The 12,879-nt window shown below is 39.8% G+C and overlaps 1 protein-coding gene across 7 annotated transcripts in view; it reads right to left on the bottom strand.

Moving 5' to 3' along the window:
- The window catches only part of PLD1 (phospholipase D1), a 199,803-nt gene that overhangs the window by 52,730 nt on the left and 134,194 nt on the right, over positions 1-12,879 (bottom strand). For all 7 annotated transcript variants that reach the window (XM_025878880.2, XM_073897266.1, XM_073897257.1 and 4 more), the window contains 2 exons: positions 11,988-12,101; positions 2,119-2,229 (listed from right to left, as the gene is read on the bottom strand). In XM_025878880.2, coding sequence (XP_025734665.2) covers positions 2,119-2,229; positions 11,988-12,101 — 225 coding nt within the window. The remainder of the gene's footprint in view (positions 1-2,118; positions 2,230-11,987; positions 12,102-12,879) is intronic.

The following is a 12,879-nucleotide window of genomic DNA, read 5'->3' as shown; positions in this document are numbered from 1 at the left end:
TATTATTTCATCCTGTGATTTCTTTGTAGCTGACATTTTAGAAAGGTAGGAACATTCCAAATTTAATCAGTAGGGACCCTAGGTTTATGTATTCATGTATTGTGTAAATGCTCATGATTTAAAATCCTATACTGGTAAATTTTCTGTCTCATGTTAAGTTTACCTTTCTAGCAGGGTAGATGGCAGAACCCTGGTCTAATATTCTCCACCCACTCTCTATCATTTCCTAGTATCTGCTTTTGCCTCATCTCATTTGTTTGGGTCACTTATTATTTCTGAACTTCTATTTTAAGGAGGTATGTTTCATAAACCAATAAACTGGAATAAGAAATGTTTTTCTTTTTTTCTTTAAGTAATTTGTACTATTCATTTACCTATAAAACACTGTTTAAAACTCTTCCTAAAAAAGCCGGGTACAACGTTACTATCATAACGGTATAAAAGATTTAGTTGCTGCATAAAGGAAGGTCAGTAATTAGGTACAAATATAATCACTATTACATACTTAAATAAATTGTTATAATACACCTGTAATTTATAAGTATAATCATCAAAAAGTAAACTTTGCTAATCATCCTAAAGAGACATAGAAGCAATGACTCAAACTATGGTTCTCATCCCTTTGCAACATCATCATTTTTACTAGTTTACATGTTTTTATACTTAAGTATAAATCTTTAAACTGCCTCCATAAGACAAACTTACCAGGAGACACTCTGCGGGAACTCATTTGAGAATGTGTTTTCCCTTAAGGCATCACACAATAAAAATTTCGGTGGCAACCAAACCATGTTTGTTTTTCTGAATTCATATTACAGAGAAGCTTCACATTCCTCAGCGGCTGTAAGCACTCACTGGCCACATGTCACAGCCTGTTCTCCTTTTCTGGGCAGAGCAGGGTAGACGCCAACCACTTAGCTCGGCTAGAGGTGTAACAACCAGGGTTGTGCCCACAGCCATGTGTATCCACATGGCATTACGGACCTCATTTAGCACTGTGGCAGTACTCATTAGAAAGGCTGACCTAACACTATTAAAAAGAGATAAAGCAAAAGGACTCTGGGTAATGGATGAGGCAGCTGTTAACATCTTCTACTGTGATGGTATAACTGATGAAATTAATAATACTAATCGTATTAGTACTGCAAAGCTCCAGACTCTGATATTCAGAGTCCTTTTTCTGTTGCATAGTCCCATCCAGGATACTGTAATGCACGTAGCCTGCTAATTTTTTAAAATCAGCTTCTCTTTCTCCAGGCCTGTGAAATAAACAAAGCTCTAATTCTTTCCTATCTGCCCTTCGCGGGGTTGGTCACTGTATGGGGTAGGGGAGGGGTAGGAACATAGCCCAGGATGGTTTTCTCCAGGAAACCAATCTCCCTCCACACATTTAAAAAAAAGTCAATGAGAAAGACAAGATGAAAATAAAGAAGAGAGATGTGCTCTGATGTATTTGTACAAATTGTGCCTTCTCATTTTTTTCAGGATTTTCCACGTGCTCTGAGCTAGCTTTGTATCTACTTTGAAGTTCAGTTAAGGTTCCCAAACTACATGCAGTGTCCCTAGGTTTTCTCCTCTTCTCCGAACAAACTCTGGGATCTGACCACGCTTTAAAATGAACAATGATTCGTACAGGATTGAAGGAGGTGGTACTTGCCCTCAATATTCTCAGATCTTCCTTTTCCACGTTTCTTTCCCTGCACGCTCCCTAGTCCAATAATGCCAAACCAGTGGCATCCAGCGGTCTCCACTTTAGCAACTTACCCTTGTGTGTGCTCTCCTGAAACAGCACACGCCTCACACTTAGACCCTTCAACTAAAGACAAATAAAAACTTACTCATCCATGTGTGGTATTTCTGGCTAATAATATTACAGTGAGTTGACACACTTTAATAACAAGAACTTGGGGGACCCCTACTAGAGTCCTGAGTTAATGAAAATGCAAAGTGCATGTCAGGCATGTTGGGGAGGTAAAATTTCAGGGCACTTGAATTCACATCTCAACATACGCCGATTAATTGCAGCAGATCCTGAGTCTGGGGACCCTGCAGTCTCTGTAAGCTACTTACGGGACGGAAAGGCAGGTTGTCATACTAAATAACAGGAGCAGGACTTACTTCTATATAGATATAGTACTTGCTGTTCTCTATCACATGGATGTAAGCAGCATGGATGGACTCTTCATGGTACTTTATACCAGCCGACCAATCAGCAGCAGAGCGGAGCAACTACAAGGCAGCAATCAGAAATGAGCAAACAATTGAGAATGATGCCAGATGTAGTCATAAAATGAAACCAATCCTTTTTTTTCTACACAACTGAATGATTACAGGGGCTTGGGTGTCATGTGTGGGCCCAAGCAGAGGAGGTGTGTGGGACACTGGTCCCTGGACATAATCCATAGAAAGGAGCCTGGTTAGAAGTCAAGCCCTGAATATATCTTCATCCACCCAGGATTATTTTCATTCAAAACTGGAAATCATAAAATGTAGTTTCTACAAAGGGTATCCCAGAGTACCTCTTTTGGGGGCTACGAGTAGGGTGACCATTGGTATTCTTTTTCCATAATGGTTCCACAATTACATCAGAATGTTGTTCTGGTGAATTTGTTAATAGTACCCCTTTTACTCTCTAAAGTGTCCTGTTTTGAACCATACGATAGGGTCACCCTAGCTCTGACTTGACAATGTGCTGATTCCTTTTCCCCCTAATAGGAAGTGTTCAGATTAATACATTTTAAAACACAAATAGGTTCATTTAGATATATAATCTTGGCTTTGCCTTTAATCAGCTGACTGATTCTTGGTGTGCCTCCTCATTGCTCACCTGTCTCATCCATATTGCCTCCCTCTATCCAGACACTCACCTGCTCCCACCTGGATTACATTAAGAGCTTCCAGCTCAGATACCTGAGTATCTGTTAAGTACACTGATACCTAGCGGGACTGCCTAGTCCAAAGTTCAGCCCAACCACTCAGTAGCTTCGATCTTGGTCAAGTTTCTCAACCTCCTGGTGCCTCAGATTTCTGTTCTATTAAACTGCATATGTATTTTATAGGGTTATAAAGAGGATTAGATGAATTACTATGAAGTGTGCAGGAGGCCTACTACCTGGTAAGCGGTATATAAGTGTTTGCTATTACTAATAAGAACATTAGAGGATGCATTCGAGCTACGGCACATCACGTCGGAGCTGAGCAGAGACTGTGGCTGTGCCGGGGACGGTGCACCAGAGGACATACAAGCCTTGCAAACTAAGAACCACCATTCATCACTTTTTCCAGTAGTCTAACTATGACTGCAGTACAATGGTGGACAGACAGTAGGTGCTCAGTAAATATTTATTGATTGATTTTCCTTAATACCATGATGTTGCAAAACAATCACTATAAAAATAGATTTGCTCTTCTTGATTTGAAATGAATATTGAAACTGTCTCTCATGAGGTCAACCGAAATTAAAAACAAAATGAATGGCTCCATATTATTAGGAATCTATAAAGTGATCCAGTATGTAATTGATTTTATGTCTATTATATATAAAAGATCTCATAGAATTCTTGATCTAATCAATAACTTTAAAATTTGCATCTATAGCACTCATGAAATTCAAACTAGTACTTACTAACATCATTGATTTTATCCTCAAAATCTTACTCTTTAGTATGAGGTATTTATTACAAAATAGCTTCTCTCAAAACACTTGTTTAATTTTATCAGATGAATACATGCCATTGGAAAGTTTAATTGTGAGTAGCAATAGTCAAATATCTCAAAACTCACAAGGAAAATTTAAATAAATATGACCCACACTGGGAAAATATCTTGATTTCACATCATCTCTAAGGAACTGCATTATTGTCTATCAGTAGAAGTGACAAAGTTCTGAACAAATAAAAGTTTCAGTTGTTAGTACTCCCAAATTTATGTTGAATTTGGTTGTGGAGGGGCATAGCCCTGAAAACGCAGGCTACCTTGAAAAGGTTCTTCCCCTCTGCTACACGTACTGATCTATTGATCGGGTTCTACAGAACTCTGGAGACAATGTATAAAATGGCAGAGTATGCTGGACAGATAGGAACTCTGGAGATCTGTGCTACAGCTCGGCCCTTACTAGCTCTTTCACCTTCAACAAATCATTTTAATATCAGGCAGGCTTGGTTTCCGCCACTGTACACCTGAGATATCTCTCTCTCTCTCAGCCACCCTCCCCCCCCCGCACGCACGCACGCACGCACGCACGCAGCGTGTGCCACGCTGCTGGGCGAAGAAACAAACAGCATAATAAACACACAGAGCTACGTTACGGGGCACCTAGTAGATATTTGATATATAGGATTTCTACCTTTAAAAACTTACAGGCTTAGTTTATATACCACCTTTGGTGGCACTTGTCAGTCTTCCCCTCAAATCCAGAAACCTTATACTTTTCTTTCCTTTTTCACTTTTCAAATTTGCCCCGATTTAAAGATTTAATAAGCTAATTAACATAAGATATAAATGAGGACTGCCAAACAGGTTTCAAGTCTAATCATGATGTTTGAAGTAGTTTCCTGGGCAGCTATGCCAAAAAGAGGCTCCCTGGAAGGAGACACACTGGGGAGGAAAGCTAGCTACTAAGATGGACGGCGGACAGCTCCAGGAAGGAAAAGGCAAGTCACGCATTTGCCATCTTTCCTGTGAAAGATACTGGTAAATGTTTCCCTTAAAGAGGCACTTAAACGTTTAAAATAAGGACATTTGTAAGCCAAAAGAAGAAACTGAAGGAGAGCATAAGCAACGTGGGGGGTGGGGTGGGGGGAGCCTGACGCCCATTAAACCTCAGCATGTGGGAGGTGGCCCCCTCCTGGGGTGGGAGTCAACATTATCAATCCCATTGTTTGAGTCCAAACTCTATTGTTTTCTCACAATGAAAACTCATTTAATTTTAGAAAGTCATCATTATGTATTAAATTTGAACATATCTTTCAAGTAATACAGAAAAAAAAACTTGGTATTACTCTTCTATTACTCTTACTATTATTCTAATTAGTCAACAACTCTCACAACAAGAAAAACTAAAAATACAGATTTCCCTTTGGTCCTGCCTCTACCCTGGAATGAGGGACCCTGAAGTGATATACACTTCAACTCAACTGCTTTAAATGCTTGATGGTCTAGAAAGTTTGTAAACAGCCAAACAGGTCAAACACACTGTGACTTGACTCCCTTCTGTTTTAAATTTAGGATTTACTCTCTCCTTTTTCTTAACTGGTCTGACCAACTTGTCCTGCATTTCTGTTTTTTTTCTGTTAACTCAGACAAGCCTCAAACACTTGCTTACACATGCAGAAATGGGCCTTATCTTACTGCCCCAAGAATACGGAGAATCAAATCTAACCCTCACTTTTCAAACCTCAAGTCTGAATACACAATTTTAAAGCATATAAAAAAAACCCCACCTTTCTAATTTTATGTTTTAGCCTCAAAACCGTAACTGGAACTTGTCATTTTCCTTTGTACCCTGTCCTATTTTTTAACTCAGAAGACAGCCTTCTCAGGCAAAATAGGTGAAGGGGATTAAGAGGTCCAACTTCCAGTTGTAAAATAAGTAAGTCACAGAGATGGTACAGAGGATTGAGTCAATGATATTGTAATAATGCTGTATAGTGACAGACAGTGACCACATTTACCATGGTGAGCACTGAATCATGTACAGAATGGTTGAAATCGTTTCGTAAAGATAGAGAGATAGATAGATTGATAGCCTGATAGATAGACTGATAGATTGATAGGTTGATTGATTGATAGATTGATAGATAGATTGATAGAGTGATAGATAGATAGATTGATAGGTTGATAGACTGATAGATTGATAGGTTGATTGACAGACTGATTGATTGATAGATAGATAGATTGATAGATAGGCAGACAGAAAGATAACCTTCTCTTTCATCCACAAGCCCGATTCCCTTATATAGGGTGGGCCCAATTTGAATATACGAATTGAAATTCAGAAATTTCTTCTTGAAGGAAAACTTTGAAAACTTCCTTAGTATTTGTCCCAAATTCCTTTTCTCTTACTATAATGCTTTTCTTCCCTATAAATTCAGCACATATTTAATTTCTTTGTATTTCCCTAAACTCCCAAGTCAGTCAGTCATGGACCAGAGACTGCTAGGACCATTTATATGTCTCTCAAGCAGAAGTTGGCTTCCATGGAGAAGCCCATCAGTGGCACGGGTCAGGAGACAAGGGAAGCACTCAGACCGTTGGGCCTTATTCTTCCAGTCTGTACCAAGGAGAAAAGCAGAACAGGAGCACCAAGAAATGGACTTAGTTCAAGAATTCACCTCATACTATCAAGCCCTTTCTTCTAATCACACTTTGTCCATTGAGTGTCATCCATTCACCACACAACATGGGATGATCCTTTTGCCTGAACAACAGGGAAAAGTTAACCTTGAGGCTGAAGGAGAGGAAGAAAATAAAACTTAAGGGGAGAGAAGTCCTAGGAAGAAAGCTGTAGATAGGGGCTCTCAGGAGCCAGGAAGAAGCAAGAAGAGAGTTGAGGGAGGACTTGGAGCTGCTGCAACAGAAGAGGATCCTAAAAGGCAATCTCGACATGCAGCTTTGCCTTGCTGGAGCCCTTGGTGGTTACAACCAGCCAGATCTCGTCAGAAACAGCCTCTGCCTCATGGTTACCACCTCGGGCCCTGGTGACAGACTGCTCAGCATCCAGCCTCAGCCTCACTGTTCCTCCCTGGGCTATTTTAACTTCCCAAAGTCTTACTTCCCTCATCTGTGAAAATAAGAGGTCACACAGGAGTCCAGTTTAGAGGCTGGTGAATATTGAATGAGATCATCCACAAAAAGCTTAGTGCAGTGCTGGGCAGGGAGTGAACACCCCCCCGTTCATGGGGCTTCTCCCTCCAAGAACCACAGCAGCAAGCACAGAAATTCCACTGCATGGAGACCTGGTCCATAAATGGGCATACAGCCTCCATGTTAGGAAACTGCCTTAGAGGAAGTTAAATGGCTTTCTTTTACCCCTCCCTATCTACTTTATTTTTTCACAACACAAAACATGTTGTGGTCCTTTGAAATCTACACTGATTCCTACACTGACATCCTGCAGAGAGTCATGTGGCCATTTTCCCCAAGTGTAAGAACAAGTTTTTCCACTAATATAATTTGCATGTCATTCACACACTCGCCTGTATAGTTTCTTTTCTGTTTAATTTTTTTTAAAGATTTTATTTATTTATTTGACAGAGACACAGCGAGAGAGGGAACACAAGCAGGGGGAGTGGGAGAGGGAGAAGCAGGCTTCCCGCTGAGCAGGGAACCCGACGCGGGCTCGATCCCAGGACCCTGGGACCATGACCTGAGCCGAAGGCAGACGCTTAACGACTAAGCCACCCAGGCGTCCCTTCTGTTTTTTTAACAGACAGAGAGATCAAAGACGTAACTCCAGCAGAATCATTTCCCTCAATTTGGCAGGACTTCTCAACAATGATTGTCTAAGGACTGGCTTTTCTACAATAAGCTACCCCATTTAATAAAGAGGATCGTTCCCTATATTGATTCCATATTGATGCTAATTTGGCATCAGGCATTGTCTTTTACCTTGATAGACGTGCCAGAACGTCCTCTGTCTTGGTCATTTACCTTACATGGCAATGATAGCATTCGGGCACCCAGTTTGTTCTTTTTCAGGAGAAAAGAAGTTCTTTTATACAATCTGTGCATAAGTGGTTTCAGAGCCATCCTTCCTCCACCCCTCGGCCCCAAGCCTTTCTCCTGCTTTGTCTTCTCTAAATGTTTTTGGCAGGCTTCTGAGAATGCCCAGCTCCAAGGGGAAACACCCAAGATTATTTTAAGAGTGCTGGTGCAAGTTGCTGAAGTCAGCTTTCAGGTTCGGATGACTTTTTTTTTTTTTTTTTTTTTTTAGTAGCAGAAATTCATGTTGGTGGGGGCAGCCTCTGTCCCCCCCCGCCCTGGCTCTAATCTCCCTAACTAGTTGCCCTTGCTGGTTGTGTCAAGCCTTCTGCGGTAGCTGAGCATCACAGCTGGTGTTGGAATTACCAAGGACGACTGGACCCAATGTTTTTGTGTTAAAAGAATTAAATCACTGGGTTCCCTTTTGCAAACAAAAGAACATGAATCTTACCTACTCTCTACTTTATTATGTCAAATGCTCTTTCTCTCCATTTCAACAAATATATGGTATAAGGATTTTGTATCCAGAACTATCCTTGTGACCCACCCAGAAAAATGTCAACTGCTTTGTTCCAAACTCTTGAAAACACTAGGGAGAGCTTGAGGACTGAAGCTAATATGGATATAATCCAAACTAGTGCACTTTCTAAGTGCTGTTGCATGGATTAATTTAGCTCTCACCACCAACCCTATGATCTCTGTATAGTTGCCTACAACACACCAGGTCCCATCTCCCAGCTCCCTTCTGGCTTCTCTGGAAAACCACGGATTCAGCTAGATTATTGCTTTGGGCCTCTGAGCTCTACTCACTCATGACTTGAAAACAATAATGTCTAGAACAAGACGAATAACATGGAGAGCCAGTAAATAAAGTGAAGTGAAACAACACCGTGGTCAGAACTTTACGGAAAAGGAGAAATGAAGCACACTGATTTTTCTTTTTTTGGTTTCTGGTCCTCTCAGACTTTCCTGACTTCAAAAATTTGGCACTGTGCCCACTGTTTTCACAACTGGAGTGATTTTGGCAGTTCTGAAAAATATCTCCTGACTACGAGTAACACTTCTTAAATTATGGGGGAGTCCTCTTCAAGAAAAAGAATACTAATTTACAAACGCGAACTCTGTATATGCTAGAATTACAACCACAGACTCCCCACTGGTGTCCTTGCTTTCACTCTCTTTCTCGTTTAAGTTCTTCGTATGTACAACCTTTAGGTCCCCCAAGTGTGTTTATTCAGAGAGATGGAAACAGACGTGTGACAAAATGAGAGACCCTCCATCCATTCGGCTTGGGAAATTCTCACAGCACATTCATTCTTAGTGATTCCATGATACATATCAGCATAACAAGGGCCCTAAGAAATCCTGTGCTCAGAAAATCTGCCAAAACTTCTCTGTCCATGGAAATTTTTCTTGTGGCATAGCTATTAGCATTTCACAGGTAAAACCAGGTTTGTAAACTCTGATCTGGGTTAATTTTCATAAAGCATTCCTATATCATTCTGCATCCTAGGTAGAAAAAAAAAAGTTCCAAAGTTCACTAATGCCTCCAGGATCAGGTCCAAATTAACCAGGCTGGCACTCGGGGGCATCCCCAATCTGGCCTTAAGCCGTCTCAACTTCACCTGCCAACTCTTCAAGAGCAAATGGTCTGTGGCAGTCAGATCTACCATCCACGGAGCATGCAGGCTTATTACTTACCGGAGACACCCAGTTCTCTCGTCCTCACTGCCAGACTCTCACAGCATGCTGGGCCCTACTTTCAAGCTAGCAGTTAGTCCTGAACCACACCTAGCCTTGTTAACTGAATAGTTCAACGTCACAGCTTTCTCTCCCCCAGCTAATGAGGCTTCCAGAGGCCGAGAACTTGTGTCTTCTTCCTCAGCACCCAAGTATGCACTGATGACTTCACTGTGCAAACATATGGCACTTAATAAACGTGTTGACTGAATAAATGAATTAATGAGGAAGTCCTGGTAGACTTCCTTTCAAATCAATTGGCTCTAGAGGTTCCTGAGTCCAGGCCACCCGAGCATATCAAGCATATCAAGGATGAACATAGAAGCATATCAGGAGATATCACGGATCCAGCCCCATCTCTAACACCACATTCAGTGATGCAGAGAAGGTGACTCAAGGGAGGCATTTGATAGAGTGGACATGCAGAGTATCTATCTACTATGCCAGGGAACTGGATGAGAATATATAAAACAGGGCTTTACCCACAGGTAAGAGAAGACATATGTTTATGCAACACCAGCATACAACTTCCTTTGCTGATCACAAAAATACAGAATTCCCAGAAATTCCTTTTCAACAGATGCTTAATTCGCATCTGCTAACTTTGATAAGTTGATCGCTGAGTCAACTTATTGACTTATTGAGCCATCTCAAATCTTAAATTCTCTTGTTTTCTTAACATGAAGCCTCCTATTTTATCTTATAGCATGGGTAATTTTTCCCTCCAAGTAGAATAAAATTAAATAGGTTCATAAAATATTCATTAACTTACATATGAACATACATATATCTGTGCCTCTAAGTTTAAATTGTCTCCTGTAGCCTGGGATAACTAAATATTTGCTATAGGTATTTCTCTCAAGTGGTTTATCTTTTGATTGTTCTCTTATTTGATCTATGGCCTGAAATGTCTTTTTATTTCTTAGATACAAATACTACTTGTATATAGTACAAAGTAACTGATTTAGGCATTTCACTAGAATCCATGTCCAGATTATACAAATCTGTATTAGTGATGTCAGTAGCAGAGACTGTTGGATCTTTATTTAAACAATCTTTTTTTTTTTTTAAGAGGGGGGCTGGGGAGGGGCAGAGGAAGAGGGAGAGAGAGAATCTTAAGCAGGCTCCATGCCCAATGCGGGGCTCGATCTCACGACCCTGAGATCATGACCCGAGGCAAAATCAAGAGTCGGATGCTTAACCAACTGAGCCACTCAGGTGCCCTTACTCAGTATTTTTGATGCTGATAGTGATGACCTTGAACAAAAGGCAACGTCAAAGGCTGCCCATCCTAGTTCTGCCCCTGATGATCTCAAGATATTTGAGGTGAGGTAACAATGGACTAGAGCAGGATTTCAAGCTCCACTTCTACCTACAACCAGCTGGTGACCCTTGACAAGTCTCATAGCCCCATTGGGTCTTAATTTTCCTACGTGTAATCTGAGATGCTTCAACTGGATGTGGTAAAATTATGTGACTTCATTAAGCAAATTCCATATTCTATTAAAAGAGCCTCTAAAAGGCATTTGGCTAATTAGGAACTAAAATTAGATTGAACTATAACTAGCTTCTTACATGTGAAGTTTCAGCCACATTCCTGGTGCTTACCCGGTATCAATCCCTGGTTCACAGGGTATCATGTTGCTAGGGTCACTTCAGAAGGAATAACAGAACAAGCCTTTCCTTGACTGGCCTTTCCTAAGAATATTTATTTATTTACACATTTTACAATTATGAACACATTTATTAGAATCCTTGTGACATAAAGATCCTTAATTTACTTGTAAACTTAATACATTTTTGAGGAAACTAAAACCAGACCCTTTATAGCAAATGTTATGAATGGAGGACAAAGAAACTTTTTAAAAATATTTTGTAATTGTAGATGAGCTATTCCAGACTGATTAACCCTCTTGAGTCATTGTGCAACCTACCAGTGATAATATCAAACAAAAAGTAAAAAAAAAAAAAAAAGAAAAATTTCTTGAGCATTTGATGTTTTTATAACTTATGCATGAAAGATTATATCGATTGAGAATACACATGCTTTCTGTGAGACCCTCTCATAAGGGAAAGGCTTCTTAACAATGACTGTTTTATATTTCAGTTATAAAGTGACTCAACTAAGAAGATTATCCATCACCTACTCTAGGATAAGTGTAAGTATAAGACCCTAGGATAGCTACAGTGGGAGGAACAGAGGCATAAAAGAGATGAGTGTGTCACTAAAGAAATTGATAATACAGGTGAAACAAGAGATGTACATGTAAAGATAATGATGAATACGCTGCAGAATAGAAGATGAGTAACAGAGGTAACAAGCGGTAAGGAAGTAAAACTGTGTGTTTATTATAAGTTTTAAAAAGAGGATAAATGGAACACACACACTTTAAATAGGAAATATAATACTCAATTTTAAAAGGTCTATTCAGATTTGCTTTGGAGTTGTCCTCATTGAGAAATCTGAAGCCAATGAACTAGGCACTTAATCCAGTAAGAGTAATTTTATTCAGTGGCATTTGGTGAAAAAGAAAAGCTAGCCTTACCTGTACATTGGCATGGACGGACCCAGGCACTTGATATTTCAACTCATGGGCTGTTGTTTGAGATTTGGGAAGCAGGAAAGGATAAGAAAGGGATCGATATTTTGACTTCATAATCTAAAATAAAGAAAAACAGGTTAAAAAAAAAAAAAAAGATCCAGACGAGAAAATAGCTCCATTCCTCCCTACTTTGTGATTATAAAAGAAATTCAGATTCATTTGATAAAGAAAAAGAAAAACATTAACAGTGGAGTTTCTAGTTGAAGAGGCAATAGATTATTTATTTTGTGTTCTTTCCATTTTCTGGAGGCAGAGAACTCCTTTTCTCCTTCTTTTTTTTTAGCTTTTGTAGTGGGCATGTATTGTTTTATATTTTTAAAGAAAGCTTAAATGCAACCTAGAGTTATAGAGGTATATAATGGCAAAAAAATGGTATTTTTTTTGTAAACTGATTTCTTACTATGTTGTAGATACCTTGTCACAGCAGTATAGCACTGTATATCCTATTTTAGTAACTTCCTAAGAAAATGATAAGGAACCATAATTTGTTAAATAAATTCTTATTAATGTGCATTTCAGTTATTTCTCATTTTATCAGAATTATTAGAAGTAATATCAAAATAAATTACCTATCAGATTACTTCTCTTTTTTAGATTTTATTTTTTTATTTACTTGCCAGAGAGAGCACAAGCAGGGGGAGCGGCAGGCAGAGGGAGAGGGAGAAGCAGACTCCCCGCTGAGCAGAGAGCCCGATAAGGGACTCGATCCCAGGACCCTGGGATGATGACCTGAGCCGATGGCAGACACTTAACCGACTGAGCCACCCAGGCATCTCCAGATTACTTCTTTAACCTAAATACCCAAAAAACATTTTCTGAGTTAAAGGTTGGATAC

The sequence above is a fragment of the Callorhinus ursinus genome, unplaced genomic scaffold (assembly GCF_003265705.2).
Source record: "Callorhinus ursinus isolate GAN/ISIS: 27379988/994484 unplaced genomic scaffold, GSC_fseal_2.0 scaffold1, whole genome shotgun sequence".
Taxonomy (NCBI): domain Eukaryota; kingdom Metazoa; phylum Chordata; class Mammalia; order Carnivora; family Otariidae; genus Callorhinus; species Callorhinus ursinus.
The sequence above is the reverse complement of the archived record's forward strand: the minus strand, read 5'-3'. Positions and strand labels throughout refer to the sequence as shown.